The 18,655-nt window shown below is 36.7% G+C and overlaps 1 protein-coding gene across 1 annotated transcript; it reads left to right on the top strand.

The window, feature by feature from the left end:
- The first annotated feature begins 5,428 nt into the window (after positions 1–5,428).
- On the top strand, positions 5,429–13,633 carry LOC139327100 (inducible T-cell costimulator-like). The gene is made up of 5 exons (XM_070956801.1): positions 5,429–5,486; positions 8,716–8,763; positions 9,851–10,187; positions 12,874–13,021; positions 13,562–13,633. The coding sequence occupies exons 1-5, from the start codon at positions 5,429–5,431 to the stop codon at positions 13,631–13,633; spliced, it is 663 nt and encodes a 220-aa protein (XP_070812902.1).
- The last annotated feature ends 5,022 nt before the right edge of the window (positions 13,634–18,655 follow it).

The raw sequence follows: 18,655 nt of genomic DNA, 5'->3' as shown, positions 1-18,655 counted from the left end.
TGAAAATTTAACAACGTTTAATTACAACATTTTCAGCTATAATTGATCAAAGTTGATCAGTTTTATCAGAATAAGCTTGCCAATTTTTAAAGTGCTGCATACCATCATGAGATTTTAAGCAATGCCATGGGTGTAAAAAAAATATATTTATTCATAGCAGTAGAGAACACTCTAGCTTCAAAAATGGCTTGGAAGAAATGTCTCAGGCCTCCTGAAATTACAGCTTCTCTTTGCTATTCTACAAGAGTAGCTAGCCTGAGGTTTTTCAGGATTGTTTATGAATCTGAGGAAATGAGCTTCATTAAGTTTAAAGAATGGAATCATTAATACAGGGGTTAGGGTTCTAATGGGAAGGCTGAAAAAAAATGGGTTACTTTAATAACTAGCAGAGAAGACTTACACATGGTCTGAAGCACTTCTTCTAAATGTAACCATTCCTTGACAATAAAACCACAAAAGAAGCATCATGAATGATGTCACAATGACAGCTCTGCCTTTTGTTTTCACATCCCAACATTGCAAGAAAAAATATAAGGGGCAGAGTTTGCATTCCGAAGTCCTATTACCCATTTTGTCACCTGCATATTGGATGCCTGTTTCATTTTGGAAGCCATATGGCATAATCCTATTCAGCAGACGCAGAAAAAACAATCATACTGTTGTGCAGGTACAGTTCCATGGTATCCACTCTCCAGGACTTCTTGTTAGATCAAGTCATTTAAGTCTTAAAAACATAGCTTTTGATCTCCCCATCTTTCAGAAGGAATTCTATCTTTAAATTAGAAATTATTTCTTTATCTCTTGAGCCAGTTCCTCTCAAAATCTCTCTGTGTCTTTGTGAGCACTTTCTCTCTCTTTTTTCTTTTGTTCTTTTATTTGAAATTAAGCGGAGTCAGTCTAGGATGTGGCTCAACTGCTTTTTGGATCTTTTGAATTCATCATTGTTTCAACCTCCCTGCTGTATCTAGCTATTTAAGTAGCTATTTGAATAGAGAATTAGATTTGTTCTGAGGCTGGCTCAGAACTGCATTACAGTCTCTCCTAAGTACTGCAAGAATCTGTAGAGAATTATATTGCTTGGGTATCTGCATCCTTTGGGTAATCTTTTCCCTTTCCTCAAATCAATTTTTCTGCCAAATTCTGCTAAACAGCCTCAACAGTCTCCAAAATGGTGTAGTTTCTTAATATCCCTTTTGGGGAACTTGTCCCAAAATTACTCCAATTTTCTTGCTCCTTAGAAGCTCTCCAAGATGATGGACACCTACCTTTCCACAAGAAGTTTTAATTTAATTGTTTAAATGATGTCAGGGAATCTCTTAGTGGTGGATGCTGTTTCAGAAGGCAGATATAGTGACAGAGAAAGCTTGTGTTGTAACAACAATTAGATGCTATTTTTTAATAGATGGGATGTGAAATGTACCCACTCTGCTCAATCTGAGGGGAACAACATAAATAATGGGGGAAAGATGATCCCTCAGATAAATGGACTACAGTATTTGTAGTAGGTGGCAACAAACAGGTTGAATTACAACTGAAAATTCATTGCAGCTCGCATAGCAGAAGTTACATGGGCATACCAAAGCACACTCACAACTGCTCACACATCTGCATTTGGACCAGCTGCAGCTATCAAATGGTCTTTAAGAACAGTCTGCTTTGTATGCAATATTTTACATTTGGGGGAGATTATGGGTGTGTAACTCTGAAAAAATACTTCTAGTCCAGGAAATGATGCAATTGGTGCATCAGACAAATCTGTGCAAAAACCTTTCTGTTTGTAATAGCTGCCACCAACATTTCAAGTAGCAGCAGTCAATTTAGGAAGATTTATGAATTTCATGCCAGTTTTGTCTGGAAAAAATTGATTCTATTCAGAAATAAAAACAGAAAATATCTGGCACCGGAAGAATCATAGCTACTTGGTCTTTTAAGAGGCGAGATAAGACTTATTGCGTCCTATAAAGACTCCAGGCATTAGGATAAGACTTCAGCAGCATCATTTGGTTGACCAAGGGTTGAACTATACAACTATTATTGGCATACTAATGACACCTGATTCTGTGTCATGGGAAGACTTCTCCCTGCAGATTCAGATAGATGTTAAACAGGAATTCTGATAGTGTTGAACACCATGCTGCCCTATAATAAGAGGCTTCAGACTTTATTTCCCCCACTCCCAAACAATGATTGGAGCCAGAAAGAGAAATACCACAGCACTGTGCCTTTGATCTCAGTCCCTTTGTAGTTGATCCAGAAGGATAATATAATCAGTGTTATCAAAAGCTGTTGAGAGATCAAAGACCACCAGCTGGACTGCTCTGTCCAAATTCTGCCACAACTCCAGCTCTGCCATAAGTCATGTGCAGTAAATTCATCTCCATGCTATGGCTTGACTTGAAATTTGACTGAAATGGGTCCAAATAATCTGATTTTTCAAGGTCTATTGGAACTCCAATATAGATAGATAGATAGATAGATAGATAGATAGATAGATAGATAGATAGATAGATAGATAGATAGATGATAGGCCTAGGCCTAGGCCAGTAGTGGGTTTCAAATCCCATCGCTACCGGTTTGCTCGTGGGCATTCGTGTGCGATGCTTCTACACATGCGCAGAGACATCTGGGTAGGTGGGTGGAGCCTCCCACCGCCACTGCTACCAGTTCGCCTGATCTGGGGCAAACCGGTAGCAACCTACCACTGGCATAGGTATATACTGTATATTATTTCACTAGCTTTAATTAGATGTATCATCAATGTTTTAGTTTCTTTTTACATATCTTACAAACTATTAAAAGTAGAGTTTTTTTACAACAGTGGGATATAAAACAATAAAGAAATGAAATGTGTCATTCAGTAATCTGAATTCATTGGGAATGATCACTTCTTGATAAAACAAGAGAATATTGTCTAGGAATGAATGGGTGCAGAATGAATGAGGATTGAATAAAGAAGTGAGAGATCAATGCAAAAGAAGTACAATGCAAAAGAAGGTTATTTGGACACTGAAAATGAATGAGGTTCAAATATTTAAAATAAATATAGAAAGACAAAGTAAATGGGTTGGGAGGAAGTGGAAGATCAAGGAAGTTGTGATTAGATAGATTTGATATGAGAATTTTGAATAGTAAAAGGCAATGTATGACACCAAGTATTGATATGTTGGGTGCAAAGATAGTTCATTCAGATAGGAAAGTATATTGAATATTGTTGTTGTAAGCCAAATTCTGCTATATTTCTTTTTTTCTTTTTATCTCTTACCTCTATTTCTTTGGTTCAAAGAACAATAATTTCTTTGGTTTATTCTTTTTTTCATTTTGTATATTGTTAAATTACTTTAAAAAGTTACGTAGTTAATGTGAACTGTTAATTTCCCAAATTAAACACATTAGAATTTCTTGTATTTCTGTTCTTTCCTCTTTACTTCTATGTGCCTTACATATTTCAAGAAAATTGAAGGTAGTGATAATTGGATTAATTCACAAGGAGGCTTCAAATTACAACCAAAGGAGAGGATCATTAAAGAACCTAAGCAGAATTGACAACGAGAAATTTAGTAGATGAGCAACTATACCCGCTGACCTATTTTCAGTTTTCCTTGCTATTGCAGAAAGGGATATGAGATTTGTTTTTTTTAAAAAGGGGGGGGGGGTTTCAGGAGAACTATCTCTGGCAAACGCACCATGTCTCCCACTGAAGCCTTATCCATAGAGTCCTTGGAGACTGACTGGGACAAGAAGTTAAAGCCCAGATAGCAAGCATAAAAGTGACTCCTGAGTGTCTAAATCCAGAGGCCAACAGCAATTCTGGGTCAAAAGAAGGCTGAAGGACACAAATGTTCAAGACTGAGGAGAGTGATTGATTCACAAATCACTATGGCTCTTGAGTAGACCATTAGTCTTAATTGGGTCAATGCAGTCCATCTGGTTTAGGGTGTGAGCTTGAAGCCTATGATACAAAAAGTGGTTTGTGGAGATGAACAAGTACTGAAAAAAAATGTCTTGACTTTGTGTAGTCTGATTATCAGCTGCCAGAAAACTTGCCTCATTTCCTATGACTGAGTATTTATACTTAGACCTGGTTTGTATTTGGACCTTATTTTTTCCTAAACTTTCTTGTATGAAGAACTCATCTGCTCACTTTAGGATGTTGATAGGCCTTGTTTCCATTGCACTGCAAACCAATTCTCTTTGATATAAAGGAAACTTGGTAACTCTCGGGGAAAAAAAGGTTAACATTGCTATCATGATAGGTAACTTCCTGTTTTACCCCAAGAAAAACAAATTTTGAAATGTTCTGGAAGAGATAACAAGAGCTGCTTATAGAAATCCATGGAAATTTTCTATTTATTTAAGTATATCAAAAAGAGCAAGGAATAGATTTCTGTTCTTTCTAAAGGTAAAGGTAAAGGTTTTTCCTGTCCAGTTGTGTGTGACTCTAAGGGTTGGTGCTCATCTCAGTTTCTTAGCCAAGAGAGCCAGAGTTGTCTGAAGACGCTTCCGTGGTCATATGGCCAGCATGATTATATGGTTGGAGCTCACTCTGCTGCACTGTGCTGAGGTCTTTTTTGCTGTTTCAAGTCTTAAATATTGTATAAAACTAAAATAATATTTTATGGATTTCCAAACAAATATAGCAAAAAACCCATTAAATGTTGAAACGAATGAATAAAGTCAAAATAATTTGCAGACCACTGACCTCTAATTATTAGGACTAGTGTCTGACACCCTAGTCCTTAATGTTTCCTCTTTCAGCCCAGCCTCTATTTTCTAACTACAGCATTATCATGAAGAAAAGATTCAGCATAACAAATATTGTCATCAGCTTGATTTCTGTTCGCTCAGATTAAACTGAAACTAGTTTCAGATTCTGATTCATTGAAATAAACTGAGACAGGAAAAGGACTATCATTTCAGCGAAATAAGCAAGAACTGAACTGGGGAAATCCAACGCTTCAGACAGATCACACCTTTCACGGTGACATATAAATTCCATATTTCTACATGTGGAATTTAAACAAAGAACAGTAATTTTTAACAAAAACAGTGATCTTTTCTACTACTGAGAACCTAAAAAGAGAGAGAAGCACCATCTTTTTTTCCAGTATAAAACTTTGCTCCTCTTTTTTTTTTTGCTTTTAATTTATATGCCATCCTTCTCCGGAGACTCAGGGCGGCTTACAATGTGTTAAGCAATAGCCTTCATACTTTTGTATATTTATACAAAGTCAGCTTATTGCCGCCACAATCTGGGTCCTCATTTCACCTACCTTTGAAAGGATGGAAGGCTGAGTCAACCTTGAGCCTGGTGAGATTCGAACTTGCAGTAATTGCAGGCAGCTGAACGTTAATAACAGTGTTTTACTCCACTGTACTACAGGCTCCTTGACAATACAAAACATTAATTTCAGCATCTAGGTTCGTGAATATGAAAATAGGCATTGTGGCTTTCTGCCTTTTGTGTTGCTGCTTTGAAGCTTTGCATGGTAAGTGATACTGCAGATTCTGTTGACAGCAATTTCCTTTGGTTGTGATTTTATTGAGTTTAAAGACTGTATAAGAAATGTTTAGAAGCAGTGACCCTGAAGCTACGGCAAAGAACAGGCATTTGTACTATGAAAAATTGAATCATTCTCTAGCTATAGGACCATATTTAACGGTTGATATTTCTTATGTGCTATTATTTAGTTTACTAAAACTGTATCCACTAGTATATAGTATAGTAATGTCTTTGAACAGAGTTATAATAATCATTTTAACTTTATTATAAAAATTATACTATAAACAACTCCAGAAAATGATTGCCAAAATTGTCAGGTGTATTTTAACAAGACACAAACTTTTCTCAGTTGGAATTCCTTGTCTATGGAAGGCCTACGTCCAGTACAAGATTTCTAGTATATTGTTTACTTGGTTTTTAAGCTGCTCACTATTTTCTGTTTCCAACATTGTGCTTATATCATATAAAGTTGGTTTATATTACTTTATATCTATTTTTCACTCCCGGATCATTCTGAAGTATTCTAGTTACATGTGTGAAGGACCAACATCACACCATTTTACATAGAATATCTAATTCAAAATCTCATTGAATTTACTGAGACTTACCCCCAGGTGAATATATTTTGGAGTACTGCTTTAATTTACTTAGATTATATTTTAATAATGATGGCTGTCCAAGAAATACACCCTTTGTATTATCTCATGGTGCTTCAAAACAATCAGTGTGGAAGTCAGGAGTTGGCACTGTATGATGTGCTGCATGTGAATAGAATGATGTTGCCTTCTGACCTACACGATAGACTCTAATTTTGCTTCATGGAATACCACCATTTATCCCCCCAAATAGAGCGATGAAGGATCATTGAAGGTTGGCCAGCTGTATAACTGTGGCAACCTATTGGCATGATTTACTTTATACCATTAAATAACATAAATAACATAGGAACATAGGTGAGAAAATAAGCAGACCAATCATTGTTTGTACAGAAATTAGAACCAAGCAAAGAAAGGAGATGAGGACATCTTGTCACCTAACTATAAAGGAAGCATTTAGCACCTCTTTTCTCACCTCCAAACCTTGCATATGAAAGAAATGCCTCCACTAATTCATGTTTATTTGCAGCAAGCTGGTAGTCTCCCAAGGAGGTTGTGCAAGAGCGCATCATGCTTTTTTAGATGTGGTGAAATTGCACTTCTCAGAATTCCCAATTTGCATAGCCATATACTGACTTGGAATGCTGGGGGTTGCAGTTCACACAGAATGGGAGAATGACCCCTGTGGGCAGGCTCATGAAGTGGCCTTAGGATTGTGATAGTTCTGCTACTTCACTTAGGTTCATTTCTGTGAAGTCTTAGAAATTAATAAGAAACCACATCTTTATTTATTATATTATTTCTATATTACTATTAGCATTTTAGATTTTTTTGTATTATACTTTAAATTATTCACTCTTGGAAATTGCTGAATAGACTGAGTCATTCCATTTATACACAATATTATTATGTCCAAACCCCTTTGAGGGGTCAAGCATCGTTTCACTGTGGTAGGCACCTTTTTTCGGTCACTGATTCATTTCTATAACAGTGGCAATAATTATAAAAATAATTAATTGGAACCAATGCTTAAGGTTTTGTAATTTCTTTGGGATTTCTTTGGGAAACACAAAATGGCCTTTTATCATTCACTTATGCTTTAGCATTATAGTTATGAATCCAATAGATCCGATATTCTGCTTTTAATCAAATCTATTAAAAGATAAGGGTAAGATAGCTGAGGTAAGTAAGAGAAAAAAAATAGTATGAAAGAGTTAAGATTCATGTATCAGCTGAATAGTGTCTAGAGTAGGGGTGAAATCCAGCAGGTTCTGACAGGTTCTGGAGAACCGGTAGCGGAAATTTTGAGCAGTTCGGAGAACTGGCAAATACCACCTCTGGCTGGCCCCAGAGTGGGGTGGGAATGGAGATTTTGCAGTATCCTTTCCCTGGAATGGGGTGGGAATGGAGATTTTGCAGTATCCTTTCCCTGCCATGCTCACCAAGACACACCATGCCCAGCAAGTCACACCCACAGAACCAGTAGTAAAAAAATTTGGATTTCACCACTGGGCTAGAATATCCAATTTCAGCAGTTATTGCTTTCTAATCTTGCTGTAGTCAAGTTATTCCCATTTGCTCTTGAGTTGTACCCTGGTACTTTCTCTATGTTACCTACAACTTCCTTGCATTCCTAAACTTTGAGAGGGAAATTGGGATAACTGTGTTCACTTCCATGCCTCTTTCATTTGGCCTTGCTAGTTTCACCAAGGTTTTCTCCATAGCAGAAGTCTATATTACATTCTGGGTATAACTCTAGGTACATATTGTAGGATTTATACAAGCAGAATATACTGCAGGTAAACTTTTTTACCTGCAGTATAAAGACTTTTAAAAAATTCTCTTACTGCAGCTCCTTCATTGGCAACATGCCTTGCATGCATTTGTGCTTTTAGGTCATCATTCCTAACCACAACAATGCCACAATGATAATATCATGACACATAACCCACTCTTTTATACTTGCATTGCAGTATCTTGCAATGTTACCAGAGGTGGGTTGCTGCCGGTTTGGACCGGTTCACCTGTACCGATAGTTCCGACCACCGGCTGGGCCTGCCCACTTGCCCCGGTACTATCCTGTCCTATATATCTCACTCTCTGGCTTGCCCGCCCCGCCCACGCAGCCCAGCTGATTTCTGCGCCTTGCCTGCTCTATTCACCGTGGCTGCCAGAGAAGATGTACTGGAAGCTGCACACATGAAATCGCTGTGTGTTTGAAGCCTCACGCAAGCATGAAGGTGCATATGTACACACTCACATTTTCGGTTCTGCAGTAGGCAAACCGGTTGTTAAATTGTTTGAAGCCCATTCTGGACGTTGCATGCCCTTTCTTGACTTCTCTGTACAATGTGTTTTAATTCTGATCATAATATACGCATCCTTGGCTGCAATCAAAACTTTGCAAATATTATTTACATTCACAACCTTAACAGAATTTATAACATAAATAATGTTCAAAGAATTCATGATATGCAAAATTATAGGGGTACTTTGCAATGATTGATAATTTACTTAAACTAATGTATTGTTAATTTCTACTATGCAATTCAAATGTTTATGTACATTGGTTTTTTTAATCTTAAAAATGATTAAGTGGCATTGATATATTATTTTTAGGTGTTGACCAGTGTCCATCCATTTCATCCTGCACTACATCTTGCACAGGTATGATTTATTATATTTTAATGATATTAATTAAGGACATTATATCCAAATGAGTGTGACAAGCAAGAATTAACAACTGAGATCTGCGATTCCACATATATATAAGTGCTATATGAGTCAATATGATTTAAACTCTATGTCCAAGGGACTGAAACATCAAACTTAATCCAGTATATGGTTAGCTGCTATTGAGTTGTGATTAATGTTTCAGGTCTGTTAATAAATGAACATCATAAAAATATTTCTCTTGGTGTCTTGAGATAACATATCATTTCACCTGTCTTTTTCACCAGCCCTAGGAGAAGTTGATTTGTGATCTGCTTTTGATATTGATTTTGACTATCTATGTTTTGAGGGTTGTGTAACATCTGTGTTGTCTCCCTGAAATGGGTGGGAGGTTTTTTAGTTTCTCTAAAATCATTATTTTGCTGCTGTTTAATTTTGAATTTACTATATTGTTCTATGCCACCTAATGTTTCAGTACCTGAGGCAGCTCGTTCATTATTTTTAAAAGAAATATAATGAAAAGTAACAAATTGCTTACCTGTATTGGTATTTTAATGGGCCCTGTTCATGTAATGGCTTTTTTTTCGCTGTTACTTGCTTAAATATTGTGATGTCATGGATTTGCAAGGCTATCTTGGACAAGTCAGCTGCAGGCTTGTGAAAACTAATTGCAAATGCTGAAATTCTAAAGAAAACATATCAACTTATTTTTGAAGAAGATCAAAAGCACAAAAACTATCAGCAAACTGGGATAAAATCTGACAATCAGTTCGGCCATTTGGGAGACATAGAAAAATATTTGCAAAACAAGGATCCTGTATTGGCTTGAATGAGCTCACACAAATTAATGCAATTGATCGCATCAATTATAAGATGTTTATACTACATCATTATATAGATAATATAGATAATAATGGGATTAAATAATATATGTGATAGGATATTTAGAAAAAGCCTTAGTCCATTTCCTTCTTTTACCATGTTTTTCCTCTACATATTTCTTTGTTAACAAAGCAGGCAACTGCTAACTTCCCATGGCAATGTTTACTTTTGCTTGTTAACCGTTTCTTTCTTTCTACAGAGACTATCACCAACCATTCTCGGCGCAAAGATGAATTTCCAAGAGAAAATTTTACATTGAATTGTCCTTTGCCCAGGAATGTGAAAGGTTTCTATATGAAGCTGTATAAGGGCCGGAGCAATCAAGAAGTCTGTTCTCTTTATGTAGACAATGGTAAAAACAACTCTGAAAGAACAAATGAATCCTGTGAACCAATCCATTCAGATGACAAGGTATCATTCACTCTCAGAAATTTAAAAAGCAAGCATAGTGATACTTATATCTGTTGCCTAGAAGTTCTTACTCCAGTCTATCGTTGTTGCAAATCGAATGAAAAGCATCTCTATGTTCAAGGTAAGTTATCATTGTTTTTGAGAACACAATTAAATAAATCTAACAAAGTATGATTTGGCAGAACAATTCCTTTTGTCAAATAATTCTTACTTGTCAGACTGTTTCACCTTATTTTAGAGAAAGCATTTTTCTTCTTTCATCTCCTTTGGAAGGAAGGTACACTGAATTCTGGGGAAATGCCAGCAGCTCTTCTCAACTGGCAACAATAGCCTTTCTAAAAAGAGGCACGTAATATAAATGTGTAAAGGAATAATACTCATGACATCATCATTTAGGAGAAGTCTAAGTTCCACCAATCCCATTAGGTCCATGTATTGAGAGCCGTTGCTTCATCATTATTCCACACATGCCCTCACTTCCACCCAAATAAAATTGAAAGCAGTTTTTAGTGTCTCAGGACTGCTAGTGATTGAACAGTAATAAGATAGAAAACACAGCTGGAGCATAGTGCTCAAGGAGCAGAGTTCTTTTTCTCTCGCTCTAAGGTCTTCACAAATACATATGTATCCATTGATGACCTGCATATTTAAATATATACCCACAATTATAGATTCATAGATTCTCCCATCCACCAATATTTTGACATGCAATGTTTTAACACAGAAGTCATTTACCATGCTCACTGGTAGTCCCTATGGGAAGGTAATCAAGGGCGTGATCCTCACCAGGCCAGATTCTACTCCTGGATTAACAGAACGGCTGGCTAGACTTTCCTTGCAGCTAATGGATTCTGCTTCTATTCTAGTTATTTTCTGATGGCCATATTTGAAACTGATTTTTTTTCAAAAAATTGAAAGATGGTAAACGTAATTTTAATTGCAGTTTTATTGCATTGTAATAGAACTAAGGGATGTGGTGGCTCAGTGGCTAAGAAGCTGAGCTTGTCGATCAAAAGGTTGGCAGTTCAGTGGTTCGAATCCCTAGTGTCGTGTAACGGGGTGAGCTCCCGTTACTTGTCCCAGCTTCTGCCAATTTAGCAGTTCGAAAGCACATAAAAAATGCAAGTAGAAAAATAGGAACCACCTTTGGTGGGAAGGTAACAGTGTTCCATGCGCCTTTGGCATTTAGTCATGCCGGTCACATGACCATGGAGACATCTTTGGACAGTGCTGGCTCTTCGGCTTTGCAACAGAGATGAGCACCGCTTCCTAGAGTCAGGAACAACTAGCACATATGTGCAAGGGGAACCTTTACTTTTACCTAATAGAAGTATGTTATTATTATTATAAGATTATAGCTACCAGATGGCTGTAAAGTAGCATATAAAAGGAAGGTATGGAATCAGAGATAGGTTTCAGCAGGTTCTGACCAGTTCTCAAGAACCAGTAGCGGAAATTTTGAGTAGTCTGGAGAACCGGTAGTAAAAATTCTGACTGGCCCTGCCCCCATCTTTTCTCTGCCTCCCAAGTCCCAGCTGATCGGAAGAAAATGGGGATTTTGCAGTAACCTTCCCCTGGAGTGGGGAGGGAATGGAGATTTTACAGTATCCTTCCCCTGGAGTGGGGTGGGAATGGAGATTTTACAGTATCCTTCCCCTGCCACACCCACCAAGCCACGCCCGCCACGCCATGCCCACCAAGCCACACCCACAGAACCAGTAGTAAAAAAATTTGAAACCCACCACTGTATGGAATGCCTTCTTTGAGGAGTGCCACATGCCACAGAGTATTTATAGATCATACTCCTTATCTAAAAAAAACACCCTCTTATTTTTTTAAATGGAATTTTTCCCATTAAAAATAAAAAGCTTGTTTCTTATAGATATATAATTATAAAGATATTCATCATATAGAGAATGTTTCTACACATTAAGCAATATAGAAAAAGATAAAAGAGCTATTTTATGTATTTATTTTATCAAGTCCAGGCCTGAAAACCTTTACATATCTATAAGATGTGTATGGAGTAGGGAAATTTCATCCTTTGTATCTTTTTCTGTCATTAAAATTCTTTCTAGGAAAGACCGCTATTGATAAAGTTCTTATTTTTGGATGAGGATAATGATTTCCATTGGAGATAAATTGGAAGACTTTCCTGAAGCCATGGAACCCAAAGGAAAATGAAAGATTGCTGACAGAGAGTGTAAAGTGCTGCATGTGAATCTCTAAAGAGACACTTAACTAACCACTTTAAAAAAAAAAAAAAGTCAAGTTATGCACACCTAAATCTAGATTAAATGGTATCATGGTAATCATTTTGGTCCAGGTATTGAATGATCAACTCAGCCAGTTAAGGGGAGCAGCCTTGTTTTGGACAAGGAACAAAGTGAGCCAGGCAAATCCCTCCTCAACCATGAAAGATCTTTGGTGATTTGGGACCAGTCACACTCTCAGCCAGGATTATTGACAGGTCACTTCTAAGGAGGGGATTCTATATATTCTGAGCTGCTCAACAAAAAGCAGGAAAGATATCCAATAAGAAAGAAATCCAATCCAAAATACACTGCTGAAGATGGAAGAGTAGCAGACCAGTGATTCTTCTAGTCAAACTTCATTTCTGAGTCACAAGAATAGGATGGTTGGCAGCTTGGTTAATTTCTCTTGGCTTCATCCCTACCCTTTCCCTGTGTCTATAATCATATGTCAAGAGGTATTTATGGACACTGCTGATCACCAGCCAGTTCAAAAAGAAAATTGGCCAAGTTTTTGGGCTATACTACACAATTCACAATGGTGGCTATTAGTCCCAAGTCTTAATTATAAACACCAATTTGATTCTTTCCCAGATTCAGAAAAATCTTGCTGGCTATCGGAACTTACATCATGGATACTTATTGGGCTCGTAGTTTTTTTATTTGTTGCCTGCATCTTTTCTTCAATATGGTGTTTTAGAAGTGTGGTAAGTGATTTCCACAGCCTTCTTCAAGTCCAGTTTCTGCCAAAGATATAGTAACAGAGTTTCCATTTTGTGAGATTCAGAGGCATACAGTGTCAGCATGTGGACTGGAAATCACTTTGATGAATAAATCTAAGCATTTATTTACTATTGGAATTCAGTCACAAGTGATAGCAGTTTACTTTTAATTTGCATAAGATGGAGCTGTTTATTGATTTAGTGGCCTGAAGTTTTAGAACAAGGGCGAAGGGAGAAAGAATGCTGTGAACATCAGCAAAAATATCCAAGAAAGCAATTCCTCTGATTGCTGGCTGCAAAAGAATTGATAAATAATAGTGGGTGCAGCCAAGCTCTGAAGTCACTTGGAAAGCATCCAGCAGAAAGTGAACAGGGGTGATAATCCTTTTATTTTTATTTTTTACCCTGAATTTGCCATTATTTCACTTTTTCATAGTTTTGGTCATTTCAAAAGAAAAGAAAAGAGTTAAGATCATTCATCAAAATTATTAATCAGAATCCACACCATCTCCTTTTTGTTCCCAGGTTTGCCAATGTGCCAAGAGTTATGACAACAACACTGAATACATGTCCATGGCAGCAGTAAAACCTAGATGAAAATGCAGTATCCAGAAATAATACGTAAAGTGGGTTCCATGAAGCAGTGGGGTCAAAGCTGACCTTGGACTTAATTTACTTTCAAGGGGTTGGTTTCTTTCCTTGCTTATCTCTTCTTCCTGAACAGCCAGCTTTGGCTTCATCAGAAAAGCTTCTAAAGCAAGAAACTACTTTGAATGATTGCAGAGGAGCAACCCAGCACAAGGCCTCCATGCTATCAGGATTCTTCTCCACGTGTTAATTTTGCATTCCTCCTTAATGCCGGTTAGGACTGTCTTGTCCCACTGTTATTTCTGTTATGAATCAAAGACTCAAGGATTAATGGAAATCTGGAATATTATATCGGGACAATGCTTTTTTAAAAAATTAAAATAATTTTATAACATTCAGAGTTTGGGTTTTCTGTATGAATTCCTCGATAAGCCAGGAAGCATAAAATGTGAGAAATGTCCACCCTTTTCCAATGTTGAGTTTTGGCCTCAAACTTTTCTGCGGACACTGGGCTGGAAGAAAGTAGAACAGGTTACTGTTGTGTTCATCTTAGCTTTTCTTTATAAATTAAACACCTGAAATATATTTTTCAGTCATGAATGGTTGTAACTTCATTAAAATTGAAATATTGCTTTTAGTCAGATTTTTTTATTTCTTTGATTTTGCTTTAACCAACAACTAAGAGAACCTGCTTCAATGAAGTACGCAATAGAATAGCTGCAATAGTTTTCAGTGCATACATGAATGAATAAAATGCATTTGTTGCCTACATTTTTGCAAATAATTAAAAAATGAATATGAATTTCCCTTTTCAGCCTGTTAACCAGCAGTAGACTTATTTTTTATTATGCAGCTTCATGAAAACTAATAAACTTAGTTGTAGTAGATAACTTGCATTCAATAAAGAAAAGTTTGGGGCCAAACTTGAGGATGGAATCCCTGTGCAAGTTTTTTATCTTGTGATGGTCCAATCTGTAACTCAGATAGTAGAAATTTGGCAAATTTCTTTCTAACCTTTTTTTCTCTTCTCTATACTTTAATTATTTTTATTCAACATATTTCATCATTTTATATCACATTTACAATTTTTTCAGCGTTTCAGCATTGCTAATACTCATATATACATAACATACATAACATTCCTTAGTCTTCCTTTAACTATATGCATTATCTTTAAATTTTAGTATTTCTTTCAAGCTATCTTCATATTTAATCTTTACATCTGTTCTCTAGCCATTTGTACTACATTTCCCAGACTAAATAATATTTTGTTTCCCCTCTTTCTTTTAATTCCAATGTTAACCTGTCCATCTCAGTGCAATCTAACACCTTTTTAATCACCATTCTCTCAGAGGTCCTGTTTCTAGCTTTGTGCATATGAAATTCTGGCCGCTGTGTTACATGTAATATGATATATTGAATTTTCTTACTATGGTTTCCTCTTATTATCCCTAATAGGAATAATTCTGGTTTTAACTCAATTTGTTGATTCATAATTTCTTCTAACCATTTTCTTCTTCTAATCCAATATTTCCTGGCTTCTGAACATGACCACCATATATGGTATATGTTACCTTGATTATGTTTACACTTCCAGCATTCCACAGATAGATTTGGAAACATTTTGACCAGTCTAGCCGGAGGTAAATGCCAACGGTAAAATATTTTATATAGGTTTTCTTTATAGGCTGCCGACAATGTTAGTTTATAGTTTTTTCCCCAGAATTCTTTGCCCAGGCTATCATGGTTTCTTTGACAGTTTCTTCCTCCATCTTAAGTCTCAGTAAATAGTTATATGTTTTGGATATCATTTTTTCCTCCGTCCCCTGTATTATTTTATCAAGCTCTTGTTGCTCCTTGTAGAAACCATATTCTTCTAAATCTTTTTTGTATCTTGCCTGAATTTGTATCTTTCTAACTTTTTGTATTATGAGAAAAATGACAGACAAAACCTGGGTACACAACAAAAGTTTATATTAAAGCATGTGACAGACCAGTTCACCAATTCATTGTTTGTTTATCTGATATTATAAGTTATATATTACCTTGCTATAACCTGTATTGGAAGTTTGAAATTAACTTCCAATAGTATGAAATATAAACTAATAAATGGTATTGAGAGTCAGTTTGATCTATGTGTTGAAGGTCCTAGAATAAAAACTGAGAGACTATGAGTTCTAATCCCATCTTAGGTATAAAGCCAGCTGGGTGACCTTGGTCCAGACACTTTGTCTCAGCCCTAAGAAGGAGGCAACAACAAACCAATTCTGAAATCTTGCCAAGAAAACTGCAGGGACTTGTCCAGGCAGTTTTCAGAAGTTCAGACTGAGTCAGAGGCAAACAAACAAACAAAGAAATAAATAGTATTGTATCATATATTTAAAAAGCAGAGATGCAGCTCTCCAATAAAGTTATGAAAAAAAACTTCGTCTAAAGGAATTGTGGTTAAGATTTTACTTCTGTATATAAATTTCCTGGCTGATTCTACCCTGCTGCACTTTTTCAAGCTGTTGAGACTATAGTTGTAGGAGAACTAGCAAGAGAAGCAAAATGTACTAACAGGGTTGTGGTTTTAAAAATAAATTAACTGCATGGCAGTTGCAATTCCTTCAGATTTTTTTAAAAGCACAATATTTGACAGTGATCATATGCAATCAATTTTTTCAAAATTCCCTCCCTGTACTGTTGAATCCTTTTTCTCTTATCTAAATAGAGAAAAAACTAAAAAGGAAAAAGAAATTTAATAATTTACTGCCCACTAATCCTTTTCCTCCTGAGAACTGAAGAAATTAATCCTTGGCTGCCCCAGTTACTCTGCATCCTCCTGTTTCTTTATTCCCACTGCTCTGCCTTGCCCATCGTCCTCTGGGGGGATTTAAAAGAAATGCTGTGTCTCCAAGTGCAGGCAATGGCTGCTTCAGTGGATGATCTTCCCAGAAAGCTAAAACATCTCATATTTGAAATACACTTTACATGACGATATATTGGAGCTGAAGAATAATGAGAAAACAAACAAACAAGGGAAAATGATGTATTAAGAGAAAACAGTGGCAGAATAACAAGCTGAAGCGTTGTGGCCTATTGGCTGCCGGCCCCTCTGGCAGCTGAATCAGATAAGGAGGCGGTGTAAGAGTCAGGGCTGGCATCAAGGCATTCTGAGAGCTCTGAGGGGCCAACTTGGCTGGGTGGGCGTGGCCAACTTGATTGGTCTCACCCTTAGGAAATTTCTCCTTAGTCCAACTCATAATAAAATAGCACAATAAAATAGCACCGTTCCAATATTTAGAATAGAATAGAATAGAATAGAATAGAATAGAATAGAATAACAGAGTTGGAAGGGACCTTGGAGGTCTTCTAGTCCAACCCCCTGCTTAGGCAGAAAACCCTACACCACTTCAGACAAATGGTTATCCAATCTCTTCTTAAAAACTTCTGGTGTTGGAGCATTTACAACTTTTGGAGACAAGTTGTTCCATTGATTAATTGTTTTGTCAGGAAATTTGAGGGGCTCCTACAAAAATGAGTGGATCAATCTATTTTCCAAAGCACCAAAAGGCATGACAAGAAACAATGGATGGAAGCTAACCAAAGAGAGAAGCAACCTAGGACTAAGAAGAAATTTCCTAAGAGTGAGACCAATCAACCAATGGAATAGTTTGCCTTCAGAAGTTGTGGATGCTCCATCACACACAAGCAGCACAGTGACAAGTCAATTTGAAATCTTTACAGTCTAATACTGTAAGCTAACTCTTAAATGCTGAAAATGCAGGATCTACATAAACATTGAAACAGCATTGCAACCCTATTCCAAATTAATAAAATCAGTTCTGCTAATTAGAACGTATATTTAAAAAGACATAGGAACTCTGGCAAGGAACTCCTGTTTTTTTAAAAAAACATTTTCAAAACTCCGTCCCTGGCCTAATCCAGTCAAGAACAAGGAGAGATTCAACCTAAAAATAAGCAGGAACAATCAACCAATGGAACAACTTGCCTTTGGAAATTGTGGGAGCTTCATCAGTGGAGGCTTTCATGAAGAGGTTGGACTGCCATTTGCTTAGGTGGGGGGTTGGATTAGATGACCTATAAGGTCCCTTCCAACTCTGTTAATCTGTATGATCTGTAAATTTCTATTGTTTCTGTGCTGACTGCATTCCTGCAGTTTTGTTATTGTAACTAAGTATTCACCTGTTAAATGGTTCTTGGCTGTCTGCTCGGAGCTATTAACTCAAGGGAGAGAGAAGAAAAAAACCTTCTCTTTCACTTTATTCCCCCCCCCCCCCAAGTTTTAAAGGGGCTAGAATTTTTCTGCTGAGGAAATGGCTATGTGGTTATTTCATTTTTTTCTTTTCCCTTCCTTTGGTTAATTACAAACGAGCAGGAACATCTGAGGTGTGTGTGAGCTACTGAAATCGTTAGGCAGGCAGCCTTGACTATTCAGCCGGTTTGCAGCACTCCATAAAGATCTCCAGAACCAGTGCGAACCAGCTGAATCCTATCACTGGACATAGACATATATCTTGGAAGATGAAAGTTGATAGAAATTGAGGCCAGTAGCAAAGAAATCCAGTATTTTACTGATTTGCTTGCAGAGAATAAAATATTGATTAAGTCCACGCTGGTGTAGATGAGTTTTTAGATAAATTGGTCCCAAAGCATTTATGTCTGTGTATTAACCAGCCTTAACAAAATAATACTTAGATTCCCTTCATGTTCTGTTTGTGCCATCTAGATTACAGTCCAAAGCTATCTCAGTTTCCTGGTGGGTTCAATCAAAGAACACTTTTCCCTTCTATGATTACAATTTGACTTTCTATAGGCATAGGAAAAGGACAGTCAATTTTCAAATAAATAACATAGGCCAGCACTTTATTTATATTTAAAGAGTTAATGTGGATGTTGTGTGGGGGACTGATAAAGCTTCATCTAGATTAGTATCTCCATAATATTTAGCTCGTCAGCAAGTAAGTTTTCATTTGGCTGAAGATCAACTTTTAATAAGATATAAATCATTCTAACAATCAATAACGA

The sequence above is a fragment of the Pituophis catenifer genome, unplaced genomic scaffold, assembly GCF_029215685.1.
Source record: "Pituophis catenifer annectens isolate HBS135680 unplaced genomic scaffold, rPitCat1.0.hap2 SCAF_1, whole genome shotgun sequence".
NCBI lineage: Eukaryota > Metazoa > Chordata > Lepidosauria > Squamata > Colubridae > Pituophis > Pituophis catenifer.
This window is presented reverse-complemented; position numbering and strand designations above follow the sequence as displayed.